The 21,679-nt window shown below is 40.2% G+C and overlaps 1 protein-coding gene across 1 annotated transcript in view; it reads right to left on the minus strand.

Moving 5' to 3' along the window:
• ano8b (anoctamin 8b) overlaps positions 1-21,679 on the minus strand; it is a 40,294-nt gene that overhangs the window by 10,148 nt on the left and 8,467 nt on the right. The window contains exons 3-13 of the mRNA XM_041040724.1: positions 9,345-9,455; positions 7,749-7,881; positions 4,316-4,454; positions 4,145-4,241; positions 3,766-3,882; positions 3,432-3,559; positions 3,162-3,323; positions 2,916-3,068; positions 2,434-2,560; positions 2,129-2,184; positions 1,932-2,006 (exon numbers count right to left, since the gene is read on the minus strand). Coding sequence (XP_040896658.1) covers positions 1,932-2,006; positions 2,129-2,184; positions 2,434-2,560; positions 2,916-3,068; positions 3,162-3,323; positions 3,432-3,559; positions 3,766-3,882; positions 4,145-4,241; positions 4,316-4,454; positions 7,749-7,881; positions 9,345-9,455 — 1,298 coding nt within the window. The remainder of the gene's footprint in view (positions 1-1,931; positions 2,007-2,128; positions 2,185-2,433; positions 2,561-2,915; positions 3,069-3,161; positions 3,324-3,431; positions 3,560-3,765; positions 3,883-4,144; positions 4,242-4,315; positions 4,455-7,748; positions 7,882-9,344; positions 9,456-21,679) is intronic.

A 21,679-nucleotide genomic window follows, 5' to 3' on the forward strand; every position in this document is an offset into this window, starting at 1 on the left:
TTGACCTATTGCACTACTGTACTACTTTTCCTGTGCAATGAGAGACTATTCCCACATATATTTGGTAGGCTGACTTCCAGTTTGACCACTAAATAAAACATTTTACTGAAACTGGTTAAATTGCTGGCGACAACCTGTGTGATTGTCTGACTGCTTATCTTTCTCACCAAAAAAAGCCTTGTAGTTAAGTTGTTTCCAGATCTCAGTAATTATTCTGACAAGTATAATATTGTCAAAGCTGATAGAAATGTTAGCTAAAACTATGAAAAACAAGAACCCATGTTGCTATACACCAGAAATATCCTTTAACAGTCCAAGTAGTGAGCATGTCTTCAGGCCTTTAATATACACCAAAGGATAAACATCTTCAAGAACCGCATCACAAAATTTACTTTCTATTAGTCTAAATTAATCTCAAGTGAAATAATGCTGATTCACAGAATGCAAAAACAAAACCACAATGAATTTCTGACAAGGACATGGACAGAATGTTATTTTCAGTCAATGAGGGGAGACCTCGGAAAAGGAGATACCATTCTCCCACTGCTACCTACTGGAACAGTCAGCACAGATAAGTCAGAGTCAGGCACTGGCAGAATCAAGCTGACAACACCAGATGGTTTTCATTTCAGACCTTTCAGTGTTTTTGCATGTTTGCACCAGGTTATTCTTACTTTTGAAGCAACTCTTGGTTTTATTTATTTCACCACAGAATGAAAATTAACTGGATCCAAGAGAAGTCTTGTCTGCTTATAGTTTTAAGGTCATTTTACTATTGTGTGGTATTGCAGTACAGTAACTGGATTGATTGACTTAGCAAAAGTAAATATACTTCAATAAATATTTGTAGAAGCTTAGCTGTATTACTTGGTATTCAGACATGGGAAAACGATGAGGTGGCACTCCAGCTAAGAGTGGAACAGAAACTCACAGACTGAGTGAGAAACTGAGCTATAAGTGGTGAGAGTTGTATGTGAAAAAGGATTCAAACAAACTGCGTGGAAGGAAAAGACCAATAAAGAAATCCACATCATTATCCACATTACTCCATATACCCATGTCAAAAGAAATTTGAAAAGAAAAAGAAAACTTAAAGATTAACAAGGAATAATGTTCTTCTATGCAGGTGCGGTGGCCTAGTGGAAGGAAAATGGAAGGATGTGGTGTGAGGTTTCAGTCGGTCAGAAATGAAAACACCAATCATTTTAAACAATCAGACATTATCTTTCAGCTACATTTTAAAATATCAGTGCATGAATCAGCCCTTCTGTCACTGCTGTCTGGTGAAAGCCACATCTCTCTGTGATATGTAGTTTTCAAGAAGAAAGAAACACAGCATTATCTTTGACATTTTGACACTGTGAAATTTAAAAAATTTTTCAACTCTGGTGTTGCAGAGGCATGTAACCCTTTAATACCACTGAGACCATGAAAAATACCAAATTTGGAGTTGTAAACTGTCACCAGACAGAGACGATCAAAAGACAAACCATAATGCTTTTTATAAAGCAGGATGCAAGTTCATTGTGGGGTCGACGTGTGACATGCAAAGGGACGACGGGGGTGGTCAGAAATGGACCTTTGGCCTCCCACCCACAGCATGAACTGGGGTCATACTTTGGACCTGAGTAAAGCCCTGGAGACCGAGGGAACAGACACCACAAGCATCTGGATCTTGAGGAAGAGGGAAGGCAGCACATTGACCCGGACCTGCCGCTGCAGACTCCTTAACAGAGACAACACCAGCAGCATCTTCCACAGATGGACAAATGGATGGATGTGTGGATGGATGGTTATGGAAAACAGTGCATGTAAGCAGAGACAGCAAAGCATTTAAGGATGAGAGACTGCAACAATAAATGTTGGAAGCGAGGAGAATTACTGAAGCAAACGCATGACAGAGAAACATGAGAGCTGGGTATGCTTCTTACCTCTTTCAGACGCTCCATGTCTTTGAGGTAGAATCCAATGTAAAAAAGGCTGAGATAAGAATTTACAAACTGAAACTGCAAGAGAAAGAAATACCAGGTGTCACTAAGAGGAACATTATATGAAAAGAGATGTTTAAAAAATAGTAAGATTATAAAGCGAATAGGTACGTTACATTATGTAATGAAAAGGCACTCACAAGAACCATTTTGATGATGAGATTTTTCTCATAGGCACTCTGGAGTCTGTAGTTTTCTGTGGAAACACAATACAAATCATCTCTGGTTGGACCTCCTGAAGCTCTCATAAACAGTGTAATATACTGTCGAATTAAAACTAAATGACTAATTAGACTTTACAAGAGATTACAAAAGACCCACAAAGAGCATTAAAGAATCTCAACAATTTTTATTATCTTGACAGCAATTTTATTATCTTCTGTGAGAGACGCTCTGCTCTGAATGTGAATGTAGATTTAGATCTCTCCAGAAGCTTGAAACTTACCCATGTCATTGAGCCAGCAGGCAATTTTCCTGTACACCTCGTCACATGCAGTCACAGTGATAGCTAGCATAATTTTGGGGATGAAGCGAGCTAGCCGAGGCATTTCCTTGATCCCCATCACAAATTCCTGCAGAGACACAATCGCAGCCTTTCGTTCATCACCTCCAAGAAAAACATCAAAGGTGTGTAAACAGCTGCGTTCATTTCTTTGCTCAACATTATGAGGGTGATGTTGTTTTCCCTTGCCTTATTCACATTAGATTCCACTCATTGTCTGTACAGTCTATGGTGCTATTACACAGCCATCTAAGAAATTAGACTTTTAACAGGCTTTCTGCATCACTAAAACCACCCTTAAAAGAAATTCAACAGCACTAAACAAGGACAGATGCAGGGTAAAGAGATTTTTTACCACTAAAAACACTACTGTTACATTCACACAATCAGGAGACATATACGACAGACACTGACAGCTGACTGACCTGCAGCTCGAAGCAGATGAGCATGACCAGGAAGACAAAACAGAGACAAAGGATACAGATGGGCAGGCTGACCAGCCACCTGAATACACGCCTCCGCCACGGAGGATAGTAGAACTCCTCACATCCTGTTATTGGACTACAGCGCTTGACTCCCTGCCGAGAGGGAGATACAGAGAGAGAAAGTATGAAAGGGCTTGAAAGAGAGGAGGAGAGGATAGGAGAATGGAAGGCTTTAGTGTCTCTCACCCGGAACTGAGGTCGTGGTTCCTCCAGGGATTCAGCAGGCGTGTCCAGGGTCCCCCACTTGTACGCCAGCTCAGCCCCCCTCCTCTTCCACCGCTCCAGAAACAAGGTGGCCCACACCACGTTGAACAGTGCAAACACCACACAGCAGATGTCGCGGCTAGTCTGAAACACCCCAAACACAAACACACAGATGCTTAAGGCTGCAAAGACAACATCATTTTTCAGTTGGTAATTAAATCTGTTTTAGGCTATGACAGGATCTATCCTCACCTGATCTGACTCTGTGAGCATCCAGAGCACAAAGCCAATCACAGCAGGATATAACATGGAAGTGGTGTAGAAACCCAGCCAGGCAAAATACATGGCAATCTTCACCCCAAAGTAATCACAGATATCATCTGTAAATACCATTGAAAAATTGAAATTAGAATGAGTAAGATAATTTGAAACAAACATTATAACAAAAAGCAGTAAATATGTAACTACTGTACCTACAAAGTACATAATTCAGACTGTACCCAAAGGACTTGTCCTATGACTTGTCCTATGTCAAAAGTATTATACTAATATTAGTGTGTCTCTACTCGTGTTTTGCTATACTGACCTAAGGGCTGTTTCTCACAAACAGCCTGGACCCAGGACTTCATCAGCTGACTGAGGATCCTCTGCTCATGGAGAGGAAACACCTGCTGGATCACACCTCGTGCACTCAGCTCTGGGACTGCAGAGAACAACAAAGCACAGAATAGCACAAGATGAAGTTCCTGCACATTTAATTTGTTCAAGGAGAGAAACACAGATTAGAGCAGAACAGATAATAGAGTAGATATTTAAAGACAATACTGAAATGTCTCCTCATGGTTTCAAACCCAAACCAGCTGAGGGATTATTTCCAAAGCCTGCCAGGGAACTGCCCTCTGTTTAATAAAGACAAACATCACTAAGCATCTAGCAACACTATACCGATAAACAAAGCAGCTTACTTATTGGCTGACCCTCCAGGAAGTTGATATTATGAAGCACCTCCCCATGTTTGGCACGGAGATTGTCCAGCCAGTATTTAATGATGCTCTGCCTCTCCTGCAGCGAACAAGAGAAGCGAGTGAGGTAAGGCCGTGAGAGCATGTTTACCTATGTGTGTGTGTGACTCTGACCTGTGAAGTGAAGAAGCACAACTCGCTCTCAATGTTCTCGTAGATGTAGTCCTCCTCACAGGAGAAGCTGCGTGTTCCTCCTCCAAACTCAGGCTTCACCGCTTTCCTCAGGCCCATCTCCTCAGCACCTCGCAACAAACTGCGGAACAAAGAAAAACCTTAAAAAAAATAAAATAAAAACAAGAACAACCTCGCCACCATCTTCAATCTGTGATGTTCAGTTTTCTTTACCTCAACTTGTCAACATATCTCAGAATTCTTTTCATTTACCCACAGATAATGTGCCTCTGCTGCATTCAGTTGACAGCAGTATCAGTACTGACTGCATAGTAATGGCAAGATAGTGTTATTTTTCCAGCAGACAAAAGGAAGCAGTTCTGCCCATTAATCAGGTCATCTCTTGTTAAGGCAATGCATTCTGGTCTACTGGGGCTGCTGCTGGTGGGAAATTGGTAACTCCTCTTCAGAAATTAAAAAAATGGTAAATTTTTAATAATCTTTTTCTTTGTGAACGACTAGTTTAATAATTGATTACTCTTTAAGCAATTTAGAAAGCAAAAATGCCAAACATTGTCTTGTTCCAACTTCTCAAATGTGAGGATTTACATTTTACTGTAAATTACTACAGTGTATCTGGTCAGTTTTCCACAGGAAGAAGAAAACCAACAGCAAACAATAAAACTAGCAGAGATGAATAAATCTTTACAGTGTTAAAGTGAGCTCAGCTCTCTTCTAATGTCTTAACCTCATCACTCTCTCTCTCTCTCTCTCTCTCTCATCATCTCATTTCTCATCAACCCACCTCCATGTCTCCTCTCTTCCTCCCTGCTTCTCTTTCTCCTCCTCTCTACCCCCACTCCCTCTCATTTATCCCATCATCCCTTTTCTCCTCTCCTTCTGTCCTTCCCAGTGGCTTTGTGCTGAAATCGCAGTAATAATGCAGCACCACGCCCTCTGTTACCCACAGGCAGACAGCTCACCTCTCTCTTTCACATGTACATATATATATAGTCTATACACACACATACAGGAATTCGGCTTAGGTGGGCTTGTAACATCCATCCATCATGCAGCTCCAGGCTCTTGGAGGAGCGGGAAAGTGGAGTGCGTTCAGGGCTATGATGGATTACAGCAGAAATGTTGAGGTGTAAGCTTCTGTATCACTGCTGAATACTGCTTATTGCGCAGCGCTATCACAATAAAGGTCCTTGTCCAAGGAAAAACCAAGGCTGTATCTATTTAAACCAACTGTTTAGTAATCTTTGCCAATAACTGCAAGGCCTTTCAGAGGTGTGCAGCTCCTGCTGGTGCCAGGAATCTTAATGAGATTCTCCCTTTCTTATTTAATCAAAAACTTTATTGCCCTTTACACTCTCTCCCTAAACATAAGGAGTCTTAATTTGGAGACGCAGTCAAAGGCAATGTGTGGACAAAGCTAACCGTGTAAGAGAGCAGAATACTGCTGAGGGGGAGCACTGCATGTAAGGTTTATGCTAATTTGGCAAATATCTATCAGGTGCAATGTAGACACTCAGCAGAACAGGATGGAATGGTGTAAATTGCCCAGTCAGAGCTGAGGAATGAGTAATGGATTTCATGTCAGGTAAGAAAAGAAAAGAGAATGCCACACTGAGCATGTTGATTGCCAATATTGTGCCTTCTGCTAAAGTTGTTTTCAAAGCAATATATGAAGCCACTCTGAAAATAAAACCCCAACCAGCACTGAACTCCTGTCTCCAGCTGTTCTGACGCTGATCTCATTTTACTTTAACAATGCAGGGTTTCTTTACTGGTTACTGATGTCTTTCAAAACAAGCCCATAGGGAGAGAAAGCAATGCCATTTCAGATGATATTATAATAAAACACAAGCCTACATACGGTAGGTAACACACCTGGAGCCCTCAGCTGGTATTCTCATGCAGCTAATAGAGGGAAGGAAAATTCTCACTGCTTCAGTATGCAAAGGGAACGACTATCCACGGTGAGAGGATGGAACACTTCCTGGGTTATCTTTCCTATCACATAAAATGTAGGTCAACCTATCTAACAGCAGGTGTGTGTGTGCGTAGAGAAGGAGGGAGAGAGGAGGAGGAGAGTGCGCCTCGTGTCACGCAGCAATCATTTTTCCTTGAGCATTTCTTTAAAAACCCACTGGCACACTTTCAGAAAGCACTCTCTCCATCCTCCCACCACATCACCTTTCCTCACACCTTTCTTTTTCTTTCTGACCTCATCCTTCTCATTTTTTTTCCTCTCTGCTTCTGTCTTTCTCTATCACTCCCTCTGTTTCTTTTTCTTCTTTCTTCTGGCCATCTGTCCATTCATGGGTAAAAGGGTAAAAGACTATCATTTTTTTTGAGTTAAATGCACAGTCAGCAGAGAGGGCTCAACGTTTGTGGTGTGGTGGTGAAATACAGTATGGAACGACGAGTGCTACCCTGATCTCCTGGATTGTATTTCTCAGTATTTATACCCCAAAGTCATCTCTGAAATCCCCATTGCCCCTTGGGATTTTTTCAAAATAAGAGACTGTCTCTGGGCAGTGTAATCAGAGCATATACAATCCATACTGTTTGGCCTAACTCTAACCTCTAACCTTGGCAAAACTTTAAATAATGTGCAGCACAATAGCCTGAAGCAGAGGAGCGGTGGTGATACACCAGGCATCATGGCAGCCTCACTAATGATTCACTGTGTATGAGCTAAACTGCTGTGCCTACTATAGCTGCGGCTATATATATAAACAAAGATACAATTTTACTCTGGCACACAACAACAGGGATATTTTTGTCTTTAACATCCTCACATCATCCAGTGGTAAAATTTAAAAATAATTAAGTCTAAAACTACAAGAAGAAGAAATATATGTATTATATCTGTATGTATTATTCATTATCCAGTTTGTTCATTTCCTGTCTCTCTAGAGGAAAGTTACATTCCTGTATTCTGTCCATGGCGAGCGACACAGTGATTAATTCACACAGATACAGTAAAAACAGCAAAAACAGCACAGCAGAAATCAGGAAGTAGGTTGTGTTCGGCAAGGTTAAATAATATTCAGCTGAAACATTAACGTGGACTATAACATTTTTTTTAATCAATATGGAGGAATACATTGATATTTTAGGAAATGTGCTTATTGGAATATGAGAAGATTGATTCCATTCTCATTTCTCTGACTGTCAATTAGAGCAAAAGTGATTTGTTGATTAGATGATTAATTGATTCCCAGAAAATTAACAGTTTGATTAATTAAACATTTATTTGCTCCACCTTCTTTAACTTTAGGATTTGCTGCTGTTCTCTAGTGTATGTCATTGAAAACCAAGTATTTTGGGACTGGTAACTGGACAAAACCAGAAATCTGGAAACTGTGATGAACATCTCTGCTCAGTGGATTATACAGATAAGTAGTTGCTGCAGATTTCTTACTTTTCATATGTAGCAGTGACGAAGAATGCGTAGACTCGCGTGTGCTTATGGTGTCGAATTTGGATGATGAGCTCTGGGATTCCCAGCCGGATATGGTTCAGTAGCCATAGCAACGTGTGGTCATCTGTCGTGTCTGTGGCAGGAAATGAAAAATAAAAATACATTTTCATCCATACCCATGCATCACTATACACAGGGGCTGCTGAGTACTCCCACAGTCTTGTACTATTTATTGCAGCTGGAGGTTAAGTGTCATACTTAAACTTGAGAATGATTTTTCTTCTCTGCTATTGTTACTGAGATTCAGAGATTTAAACTAATCATAAGGATCCCTCTCTAATCTTTATGCTATGGTTAAGAAAGTTGAAGAGATAATATCATCAACATCAAAGTCATAACCATCCTTTTTTTTGTTATCAGCAATATGTAGCTATTGATTCTTTCTACTGCAGATAAAAGTGGAATGTACACTGGGCTGCTCAGTGGTGTTTTGGGATCTCTGTACTATTTAAGAGATAAACAGTCATCTGAAATAAATTTAAATGGGAGAAATTACAGGAATAAAAGATTATGGCTTTCTTCCTATTCACCCTGGAAACTGAGAAAAGGTACATTTACAGCTTTGTAACGGTAAGGACAGAAATTTCACATTTCATTCGTGGGGCAGTGATGAATGTTGGAGCGTCAAAGTAAAAGGTTGTTTCATTTGGCAAATTTGTGTTAACTTGTGTGATCTAAATGTGTCTGCTTGTGTGCCCTCTATATCTCTAAGGAACGATATTCAGAGCCGTTACTGAAATTGCGAACATTACAGCCTGTCCTCCCTTGGCATTTACCAGCACTGAAACAGTTGGTCGTTTGCAGTGAAAGTTATTCTGCAGCTATGTCACTTCTTAAGCAAAACTGTCCAACATTTGCTGATTCCAGCTTCTCAGTTGTGAGGATTTGCTGTTTTCTTTTTCTTCTTAGATAATACACTGATCAGCATCATCAAGTTTTGGAACATTAGTTGGATGAAACAAGCTGATTAAAATGACTCCTTGGGCTCTGATAAACTGGGATCTGCATTTTTTTTTACAATTTTCTAGGGATACAACTAATGATTATTTTCATTATTAATTCATCTTTTTTTAAATTAATAAATTAATTGATTGGTCCATTAAATTTCCCCCCAAAAAATGCCCACCATTTTTCAAAGCCCAAGCTGATATTTGTTTGTTTTGTCCCACCAAGAGTCTAAAACCCAAAGATATTTAGTAATTGTAGTATCTTATATGGTCAAGAAAATCTGCAAATATTCACACTTGACAGCCTGAGACCTTAGAAGTTTCAGTATTTTTGCTTTAAATATTTTGATAAATCAGCTATCAAAATACCTTGATTTTTTTTCAATCAACTAGTTGTTTCAGCTTTGCTATTTTCCAACATTTGAAAGACAAAACAACCTATCACGAGAACAATTAGCACATTAATAAGTAATCTAAATAATAAAATATTATTATAGTTAAGGTTTTGGTTGAGGACTAGGACTATGTCAGTGATGTCCTTACAAGTACAGAAATACAAACGTGTGTGTTTGTGTGTTGAGTGCTTGACCTGCAAATGTCATGAGGACATCACAGTTCTCTGTGGGCACCGTTTTCATCCAAGACTTATGAGACATGATGTGTCTCCCAGCCTGCAGCAGCCGCTTTCCGAACAACTTATCTGAAAGACAGACAGAGAGAGAGAGAGAGAGGGAAAGAGGGGGAGAGGAGAGTCACCTTTTCAAAGTGAAACAGTTTAAGAAGCAATGGCATTTCTAACATTTTCAACAAGCCCCCTCCTCCAAAACTCTTACCCCTGCTGCCCCAACACACACACATACAAAGCCGTCCTTCTCGATGGGACAGATTTAAATGTCACACCCCTTTGCCTCACAACATGAGACTGACAGAACTAATCCTGCCCTGCCAAGGCCAGAAGCCAAACATTGTCCACACTCCGAATTGTCACATACACATACAGACACTCAGCTCAATCAAGTCCTCTCAACACGTTACTGCAGCTATTTCACTGTGTTGTGATGTGTCCTGAGTCTCAGGGCGGCTCACATAAATGCCTTCAGAAGTAAAAGATCACTCTTCAAGGTTCATGGCACAATAGGTAAAAGTTTCAGCTATACTGCATACACAGCTGTGAGTTCAGCTCCTGTGTAGAGTTACCTTGTCTCTATTCCTGAAGTCAACAGCACTCCAAAAATAGCTCTACTGTAGCCACACAGTAATGTCACATTATAACACAGTCACCCTTAATGCAGCAGCCTGGATGTAAACAATGCACAGTATATATGTCCTCTGGGGTGGATACTGTTACGTCATGGAAAAATGATATTTTTATGGCAACTGCAATTTTTGTCTCCAGGCTCAAATGAACTTCATTTTCACTTTGACACCTCATTCATCTGTCACTGACCCTCTCGAGTCTCATATTCCCACCAATATGTAATCAGAGACGCAGTGGTGCGGATAGTTTAAACAGGACTAAGTGATCCTCTAACCAGAGTAAACCCAGATCCTGTTCAGCTGTCAGTGTGTAAAAACTGCTTCCAGGGCCCTGAATAATAATGACAGCAGCCTGGAGAGAATGCCTGTCCCACAACAGCCCTGTGATCATTCAGGCGTGGGTTGTCAGAAGAGGCAAAAAGTGGGGCACTTTCCAGAGATCACACACAGGCACGTTTAGTATCACAACATTCATCAAAGAATGTACTGTTTGTTTATTTTTATGTATTTCAAAGCATAAAAAATGTTAGAGATAAAAACCAAATTGTAAAGGCAACATATGATTTTACACAATGTTATATTCAGTTACTGGTTTAGGTATTGCTTACATGTTACGAAGTGAATGCACACTCATGAAGGTCAAAGCCATGGCAGGCTGTAAATTTAACCATGATATCGCTACAGCTAACACGATGCTGTAAATCATAGTGTATCTCTGCGTGCTCTGTGGACCCAATAAACACCTGTCACATAAAAACATCATTGTGGTCCAGCTCAGCGTGTCACGCTACTTCCTGGAAACAAAGCGGTGACAGAGCGGGACAGAGGGGAAATTCCCAGAAACAGGCCTGATGGACCTTTTCAGAGAACCTGATTGATTTCCATGTTTACATTATGTACGCACATTTGCACCAAAGCACAAACATGCAACATAAAGCTGTAGAAACAGCACAAACAAATTTGCACTTGAACTCATTTTCCTAAAAAGTTGGTCTGTTGGCACTGTACCTGTTTATAAAGCGGCATAAACAAAAAAAATTTATATAAATAAACAATGGTGAAAATTACCAAGGGAAACTGAAGAGGGTCAGAAGAACCCAGAGAGAATTATCATGCAGCTCTTCAGTACCTTTCAGCTAAAAAGTTGTAATAAACCCAATATAAGCTGCCTTTCCAGCACCAAACAGAAGAAAGACAGCATTAAATTTTGCCTCCAAACCCATTTTTACAGATTTGCCTAATAGGTTTTTTTCCAGCCTTTATTTAACCTGGTTAGTCCCATTGAGATTAAGATCTCTTTTACAAGGGAGACCTGGTCAAGAGGGCAGCAGTATAGATACATTAAAAACAATTAACAACATTAAAACTTGCTCACAAAACACTTGCACATAGTCAAGGTTTGTGCATTAGTTGCCAAAAACCTAGAGTACACAATGGTGAGTAAGGGAACCACACTTGGTAATGAATCTCAGAAAATCATGGTACACACTATCCAGCATGCGAAGACAATGAGCATAAGCATATACAACACATCTCCATAGTCAATAACAGGCAAAAAGGTTGTTTCCACAAATTTCAGTTTCACACAAACAGAAAAGCAAGACTTGTTTCTGTAGTAAAATCTTAATATTAGCCTTGTATTACTGCTTTGTAATAATTCTGCAGCTTTATTATATGATTTATAATCTTATTCCTTCTGTATCTATGTTAGTTTAATATTCTTTTTAATAATAATTTTCAAACATTACCTTTAAATACTGCAGTTTTTTATTTCCTCATTTTGTTCCCTATGTCCTCTGTGGAAAACACCATGGCTTGCATATAAAATGTTCAATGTATATAAAGTAAAAATAAATTAGAGCTACTGGGGACACAGAGATGAAAATAAAAGGCTTACCCAGTATATCGTATCTAAAGACTTGCCCACCTTTTCTTTAAATTCAACCATCAACATATTTTGCTGAAGATTACATTTTCTATCAAGATAAATCACAACATGCTGGAGTTACAGACTTGTCCCTGCAAACAGAACTTGACTTGGACGTAGCACTACTATTTAAAGGATCACTCTTCAGTACTTACAAACAGGTTGTGACAACTTTATCTGGTTCCACACTGCTCTTCCCCTCTGAAGAACATTTTCAAACATCGCAACAGGTCAAATTGGAAACAGAGCAAAGTACTTTTTAATTTTGAGTGGTACTGCTAGATACTTCCAGACTGGCCGCTACACTGTGCTTTGGATAAAATGCTGCAGGCAGTGCGACATGACAGCAATTCTAATGAGTCCTGTATTCTTTGCTGAGGGCAAAACAGACACACAGACACACAGACACACAGACACATACAGACACACACAGACACACACAGACACACACAGACACACAGACACACAGACACACACAGACACACACAGACACACACAGACACACACACACACATTACTCTTGGAACAGCCAGCAGATTGGTTTCAACACTTCCACAATGCTTCAATTTATAAGCCCCAATACTGAGTGATGATGGTTTGCATGCATATGTGTGTTTGTTGCGTTTTTGAACAGGAACAGCAATTCATATGTCACCCATCAAGGCTTCACTGCACAGACTGGGCCAGTCTGTCAGGTTTGCGTCTGCATGTTTGTATATTAGAATGTGGTGCACTCCACAAACAAACCACCTCTGAGCTACCATGGTAAAGGTTGTTGTCACTTTCAGTGAAGTAGTTTCTAGATGCCTGCTGCATCTTGAAGGGAGCAGTTAGTGTGAATCAGAACAGTAAAGTTCAGAAGAAAAAAAAAAAGCTGAAAAAAGCTAAAAAGCTCTGTACAGCTGAGGGGAATTACAGAGTCAGTATATTATTCTGTGTAGGTTCATCACCACAAGTGACACCTTTCACATACAAGCAGTCCATGTGATTCATTGTGATTCAGAAACACTGATTATAGCTATTTTTTTCCCATATAAGGTACGTGCAGTTCAGTGAAAACAAAATATCAGAAGATAATTTTAAGGGATAGCACATTATTTACAATCCTTTTTTGACCCATTTTCTATTTAAAAATGATAATCAATTTGCATTGATGGCTTTTCCCTAATTTTACCTCAGTTTACCTTCAGTTTCATGAGCTCATTATGAAAAGAACGAGTGCCACAGATAATTTGTGTAAGTATTGTAAGGTGTATTTCAAAGTGAGAGTTACAGGTTTAAGGAGTTTACAAATTCCATCCAGTTATGTATCTTTTAAACGACAGTCTATTAAATCTCTGTATATAATGTACTAGCAACTACATAGGAAAATGATCCCAAATGTCATTTATATTGGCAAAAATAAGAAAATATCTGAGTTTGAAAACCCCTTTTGGCCCTGTAACAGAAACCAGGTCGCTGTAGAGCAGGCTGGCCCAGGACTAGCAGTGATACAGATAAAGCCTGTATTACTCACGGCCTTCACAGTGAGATGACTGTTCCAGGGCTAATGCTTATCAGACAGCAGCCAGGCAGTCATAACAAGCAGGGTGTCTTTCTCTGATCTGAGTCGCTCTCTGAAGCATTTCTGTGGGGTGTTTATTGTGTGTGTGACCGTGCAGGTATTTGTCTATGTGCATGTGTGTGAGCCTGAGATATAAATTATGGGATTAATAGGGTGTAAGTCAGTTATGAAACTCAAGCGAAGCACTGAAATGAAGGTCACAGACACTTAAGGAAAGACTTGATGATGCACTCACTGTCCTCACTGGCTGTGTGAGTCTGTTTGATACCTGGCTGCTCTTTATGCTTGGCTGAAGCGGCTTCGGGTCAACTTTTGTAGATGTTACTCAGTCAGGCAGAGGTTATTAAAAGTTTTCTGCTGAATCTTTAAGCAGCTGGAATAAAAGTTTGTAAAGAATACATACTGTGGTTGGGAATGTCAGTCAGGTAAGTGATGTTGACAACATAAGCATGTAGTGCACAACACAAAGAAATACATTTCAGGTAAGTGTTTAATGATGATAAATGTTTTAAGTATCCATGGGAGAAACCCTGGACTTAAACTGGGTATGAAGTTTCCCTGTTTGTTTAACCAAATATTTTATCACGAGGTAGCAACATGTTTGCTGAGTCACTACCACTGGTCTACAGTTATAGGTATAATCAGGTGATCACTTTACCTGATGAAAGCCTTTTTCTGTCATTGTACACACTACATTAAAGTGAAACAAAAATCATAATTCACACTTGACATCATGAAAGCAGTGTGTAGGCAGAATAACAAATGTGGTTAACAAAATGTGAAACTGATTTATGCTTCAACTTATGTTCACTTCAGGTAAAAATAAACAAAATACTAAAATACTTTTCCTTTGCTTGTCGTGGACCAGCTATTGACAGAGGCATCTTAAAGCTGACAAACAACTGGCATTATTTGTGAGCCAAACTGTTTCCCCTTCTGACTTTCTGAGGCCTTCCGTGCAGATTTACTGCACTGATATGATGCTGAGGATTGGTACTTTCAAATGCACGTCCAGAAAAAGATGCCTTTGCTACATATGCCTGGCAGCAGCATGTATTTCCTTGGTGGATTTATATCTTTGTAGCACCAAGTAATTTTGAAGTTTGACTCTTATTTAACTTAAGTCTAACAAAAAGAGAAAGACAGACTCAAACACACAGCCATAACGTAATAAAGGCAGAGAGACTGACAGAACTCCCAGCAGACACAGAGGGTGGATTGCAAACAATAAAACAGACAGACAACATTTCCATTGTCACGTGTACTGTGTGAATGAAACAAATGACCCTATTAGAACGATTACATCAGTAAGTGGGACAGAGACTAATCAGGTTCAAACACCCGACAATTTCCTTAATTAGAATCATCTCTGTCGCCATCCTGTCCACACACAGTTACACTACTGACAGACGGTGCCCTTTAAAACCTGTTTCCAGCTCCACACCTGTCTACAAAAACACCCAGATTCAGATACAGGCACACACTAAGACACATGCAGACAAGCAAACAGAAACAAGAAACATCACATCTCTGCATATATGCATACAGTATACAGAGGGGCAACAACAGTCTGCATACTGAGTCATCAAATCATGCAGCTGAAATGTCTGAAATAAATGCCAAATCAGACCCTTCCAACTGTGAAGGTTATGTGAATTGAGCTGTGGGTTCTGCAGCTGCAGCCTACATGTCTTGAGGGAAAAATACAAACCATAAACCACCTCTCCTCTTACCTGTTCCTTTCTCTTTCTACCACTTCTTCCTCTCTCCTGCTTTCTCCAACTTCCTAACACTGACTCACTTTATTGCTTGTCGCAATGGCCACCTCACTTCACCCACCCAAGGCAAGGTACTATACACAGTCTGCATACGTTCAGGCACCAAGCCGACAAACATGGCCAGCTCCACATTGCATCTTTCTTTCCCACTGGCAGCTGCACATTCTGATGTGTTTGAGATGATATGAAAGCCCCTCTTCCCACTGCAGCAGAGCACTCCTCCTGTCTCTCTTTGCTTTCTTTCACCTCAGCCTGCTCCTCTCTTCCACACTATAGCCCTCTAAGACTCTTTCTTTCTCTTTATATCTTTTTGCCACTACCATCCCTGCCTCTCTCTCTCATCCAGATCCTCTCTTTTAGCCCTCCCGGGCTGAATCTTTCAGTCTCTCCGTCTCTCCTTGCTTTCCTTTTTTTTTTTTTTATCTCTTTCTCCCTCTCAGCTCTCCTCTTCCCTCTCACTCAGACTGTCTCAAGAGGTATTTGTCATCTTTGTGTACATGGAGCTTCTATGCATGATGTCTTCAAACTAGGCAGAGGGAAAGAAGAGGGGGAAATGCTTGATAGTGATACAAATAAACCTGGGTCAGCACAGTGGCGAGGCTTCAATAGCCAAGCACTAACACAACAGTGTTTTCTGCAAAAGCTTTATTTCAGTCATTAGAAGCAGCATTCCCAAAAACCATCTCTCGCCATTGAAAGAACTGCAGGCAAACGCAGATCATTGTGTAAGTTTCCTTTCAAAGACAAGCTACAGATAGAAAGGTTCTTTTATTAGCTGTGTTATGCATTTTTGAAAATCATATAATCAAAACTGGTTTCCTGTAGGTCTCAAAGCTGTTTTGCAATCAGCCTGCAATCAGGCCTGCTTCTAATTAACAAACTTCTTTCTTCAGCCATTAGTAAATACTGCTGAGACAGGCCTTGCATGACATTTATCTCAATTATAACAAACACAGCACTGCTTCAGTGTAGTCCTCCAAAGGAAAATAAAATGTATTTTTAATTTAGAGCAGTAGCTGAAAGAGAAACGTGACTCAGGGTCTACAGCCATGCTAGTGACTCTGAGTTTGTACATCAGCATGCTGACATACTCTCACTGGCAAAACTAGCATGCTGATGTATAGCACGTATAATGTTAACCATGTTCATCATCTTAATTAAGATGATACAAAACAAAGTGTTCAGTTCCTTTTAAATTAGCTGAATTGTTTGAGTTAATGTTGGATTTTAATTACAAATACAACTCCCAGAGAAGGCAGCTTTACAGCCATGTTTGTCAAAACTTGTGAGAGATAATGTAGCTGTTGGAAATTCCTCATATATCAAACATGAAAGTGGTGGACTGGCTGGCCGAATGATATTGCCATCCCTGATAGCGTAGCATGGCTAAGAACATCGCAAGGGAGACCTGTTCTGAGATAAGAGAACCTGTATAATGAGAAGAGGACTGTTTTTCCACAGGAGGCAGATAGTAAACGTCTGTTCTGCCTGTGTCACAAATGGGATGAAGTTGTCAGTGCTGGTGGATGTCAGAACTCTGGTTTCCTCATTAACGGGTGCAGGGAGGATAATAGGGACTCGTCCTTGGCTTCAAAATAACAAAGATTACATGTGACACCGGAGCCACCCGTGGCTGAGAGCCAAGGGAAGGACGAGGCAGGACCATGTAGGAAGAAGAGAGCCATAGTGCTCACGCAACAGAATAGTTGAAGCATCACTTTTCCCCATATTCTCTTCTTTCTCTCCTTTACATCACTTTTCGCCTCCGCTCCCCACTTAGTTTCACTAAATCTGCCTCCTTCATTTCCCACTCTCTCTTTCTTTCTGCCAAGTAGGCTAATCGGTGGTTCATTCTAGGGTAGCTGGTTAATTTGGGTGAGCTACCTCAGTGAAGAAGCAAAGAGCTGTCATATCTGCTATACAGCTGGGGTTAAATGAGGAAAATGATGTTGTGTGCTATTCAGTCAGGTAATAATCATGAACGGAAGCCAGTGTTAAATCCTTTCATGCCCGGTCGATGCTGACTACTCCTTCAGACAACCACTGACTGGTTATCTAACGGGCTGAATTGAGCATTGTCGGGTGGAGGATTACAAATTATGAATAAGCGAGTGGTGATGATGATGTGGTGGAGTGAATAGCTGCCTTTGTGGAGCAAACAGACTTTCTTGTTGAGCAGTGGGCAACTGTCATAGTGGGGAAAGGGCTGTCTGATGAACACACAGAACAAAGGGACATGAATTACACACAGCAACAGCATGAAAACAGATAAGTGGGCACTTCTGTGTTGTATGGAGCACGTTTAAGGTAACTGTAGCTCCATAGCCTTTTTGAAAGGTAACATGTTTGATAACTTTTATACTATGAAAAAACAAAGCAAATTTAAAATGGATTTGCTAACATCTTAAAGGGACAATTTGACATTTTGGGAAACACACTTACTCTTTAGGTGAGAAAACTGGCACCACTCTAAACAAACATGAAACACATGTTAAGTAGATTGAGCCTTACAGATGTTGGTAGGTGGAGCAATGCTTGCTGTTTACCCATGTTTCCAGTGTTTACGCTAAGCTAAGCTAAGTGGCTACTGGCTATAGGTTCATTTTAAACATGCAGACATGACAATGCAATCGTTCTTCTCATTTAACTTGCAACAAGAAAGCAAATATACAACACACTGCCCAAAATATGCCACTATTTCTAATACGTTTAAAGTTTTACCTGAAGGCAGCAGGCCTGCATTATAGTGCAGGGCCTGCTGTATGACAAGTGTTTCTCTTATCCAGAGAACACAAAGGGTCATACGGAGGACCTACCAACTCAGAGAAAACAGACTCATACATTTTTAAGCAGCTTTAACAGAGAGCGTTAGTATCTAATGTAGGCCTGTTACTGTACATCTGACTGACTGCACCAGGCCCACACCTAGCCATCATTTCAGAGAGACTCAGTCCTTTGTCTAGGAAAGTTGAGCTCACAACTATTTAGTGACGGTTAATTGAATTATGGCAAGAAATATAGGAATGAGACTACTTTCCTCAACTTTGAAGGGATCCGGTTTGTGCCAGTGGAGGTCTTTCATACCTATGATCATTATAATCAGGAACTCTGGTGTAGTGAGACATTCCAATAAACGTCAGGCAAACTGGGTATTTCTACACACATCTGAAATAAGGCTGGGCACTATGGCAATTGAGGAAGAAAGGATAATAGAAGAGTCAATTTAGGGAGAAGATACAGTAGCAGTGAGGCAGTCAGTCTGATGGTTATGGAATGACCGATCTGTGCGATGCTACGATATTCTATTCCTGGACAGGAAAGATGGGAGGGAGGATCTGAGTCAGATCAATGCCCAGAGGAACCAGTGATTATTGTACATTACTACACCATTCCTCCCATTTCCTCTCCCGCTCAATGACAAGCAGAGGAAGACATTTATTAATGACTTATCCGGCTTTGATTTCTCAAGCCTTTCAAAAAGAAGCTTGAGGAAGACCTATGCAGCATTTCATGCTCGTTTATTTAGCGCTGGAGTTTCTACAGGGGAGCGTTCGAAAGGTCAGTAACACTATAACAAATATAACAAAATGGAAATGAGGCGTGGTAGAGTGGTAGAGACACAATGACTGATTAATCTGCAAGACCGAGCAAATTCAACCTCAACTGGAGCAACTGATTTTTAGTTTTTCAAAGTCACTGCATCTTTAAGTTGGTGAAGCCTCCTTTAAAAAAAAAGAGGCAAATTAATTACTTTTCTCTATTTGAATGGAGACAGTCACACTCAAAGACCTTCGCACAAACAACAGGCTGTTGACTCTTATGCTTCAATAAACACTGATCAAGAGGAAAGTGAAAAACTGGACATATTTCTCTCTCAAATGCAAATACTGGTGTTACAGCAGTGGCAAAGTGGTTTATTTTCCTTGACAGCCAATTTCTTCAGGCATCATCAGAAACACTGCACAATCACAGTCTTCTCATAGCACTTTGCCAAGGGAATTGAGCAGGAGCCGCAGCAAGAATAACAGAATACCAAAGTCCTGTTTTTCTGACCATTTGACAAAAAGATGTGTAACTAACAAAAAAGACATGATGCTGTAGATGACGCATAAAGTAGATGTTCTTTTATGTGTGATGGTGTGGACTATACAGTAAATAAAAAGGCAAGGGGAAAAGAAACAGGGGGTTAAAGACAGGGAAAATATATGAGACGGCCTGTGCTTTACTGTTGTAGGTTTTCATCAGTCAACATTGGCGATGTGCAAATATGTGAGTTGGAACAGAATGTTCCCCCTCAGCTGTGGACAGACTTTCACCACATTCAAATTGTTATTAATGGCAGGAGCCAGAATCTGACTAGGCTTTTCAGACAAGGAACAAAAGATGTAAACCAAAAGCAGAAGATTGAAAACTACCTCAGTTCTAATTACACACTCCAGCCTCTTCAACCATCAGTCAAACTCATGCTGAGCATTCAAGCTTTGCTTGATCCCACAGAACTTTATTTTACATTCTAGTGAAGATCCGAGTGTTTTCAGAGACACCAATTATGTCAGGCTGAATTTGGGAGAAATGTGTATGAAATAATGTACAAGACAATAAGAACATTTCAATTCGATAGAACTGTGAAGCCATTAAAACACAGGCATTGAAAATTTCACACAGTGTAAACATGATGCAGCTAAATAAAGGAGGAAAACTGGATTTGAAAAAGGGCTAACCTGAGGTGAAATCCTTTAGCAATGTCACTTTTGTCATTTAATAAAGTAGTGTCACTTGTGTCAGTTGTTCTCAGGTGTCACAAAATGTCTTGATTTTTTTTTAAAAGATATTTTTGCATATAAGACAGGCTTTTGAAGCACTTTGTATATCCTAAATATTTCTGACATTGAATTGCTTTAATAATATACAAATTGGATGGATAATTTAGACTAAAGTAGTCATCAGCAGTGGTATGGCTCTCCAACATAGATCTCAGAAAAGCAGTATGTTCAATCACACTACCTGTATATATAAAGGTATTATGCACACATTGAATCAACTGTGACTTTTTATACATTTTATATACTGCAGAGATTAATGCATCATTGATTCTTGTCATAATACCCCAAACTATATTCTTTGACATGGCTAGTCCTTGGCTCCATAGATGGTTTTTGACAGTTAAAAGAGTCTGGCAGAACCTTCTGCCAGACTCTTCTTTGTCTACAGGTGTGGGCTTGATGCTGATACACAAGCAGAAAGAATTTTTCTTTCTTATTACAGAGCTACAAATAAGTTACTCTCTCTTTACACCGTCAGCAATAAAGAGTAGAGGCTGATGAACATTGATTCTGTTCTTCATATACACCAAATAAGCTCCCTTCTAGCACTACACTCTTACCAAACAAAACAATGCCAGAAAAAGAGGGTGAAGATTAGAATTAAAAGAGAAAAGCAATAGAGGAATGACTCCTGAGCTATGCAGTCATCATCAGAGAAAGCCAGAGTGCACTGCAGTATTTTTGAGTGTGTATTACTGTGAATACACAGAATGTGCTGCATTCTACTAAAGTTTAACTCTGACATTCAGCCTGCTACACAGGGTAATGAGGAGAAGATGATGAGGTCTGATTGCAATGCTTTACCTACCAAACAAATCAAAAGTATAGTGGCTAAACAAAATGACTCACAGGAGAGCATTAAGAGTAAAACAAGAACAACAGAGAGGACCAAGACCCACATTACAGACAGATGGTGATTTAAAACTCCCTTGCTTTTCATTGACTGGCTCTGTGGTAGCACTGACATGGATAATGTGTCTAGTTAGTAGCTGCAGGAGAAAGAGCCTTTCTCCCCCATGTGTTGTACGTTACACTTTCATAGCCCTTTAGCTTTCTCTAGAGGCTGCAGAGTGGCTAATGTGGAGCAATGCCCTAAGACTGAGGCTAAAAACAGCATTCTTCACCATGGTCATTGTATTTCTCCTGGCTTTGCTTAGCAACTACCAAAAAAAAAAAAAAGAAAGAAATGAAATCCAGGCCTAGTAAGTACAGTCAGAAAGTATAAAGGACAGGGTGACCGAATGCACTTCAACCCTACTTTTTCCTCCAGGAACGCAATATCAGTCACACACCGGAGGAGGGTGGTTATTGACTCCGCTTAGATCACAGAGAATGGAGCCTAAACTCACCGATAAGGTCTCTGCAACATGTCACTGCCTCCACACAAGGCAGGAGACAGGCAACACCAGGAGCACCCTCTCTTTCTGTGCTTGGAATGCATTAAGCTCTGGAGTGTGCATTATCGTTTTCTGCTTACAGTTTGATAATCTTCATGGCTATAAACGGAAAAGTGTAAACGTCCAGAGGGCATGAATGAGGATTTAGAAGATGGTTGGCTAGAGGCAAAGAGGCATT

This window comes from Toxotes jaculatrix, chromosome 6, assembly GCF_017976425.1.
Source record: "Toxotes jaculatrix isolate fToxJac2 chromosome 6, fToxJac2.pri, whole genome shotgun sequence".
NCBI lineage: Eukaryota > Metazoa > Chordata > Actinopteri > Toxotidae > Toxotes > Toxotes jaculatrix.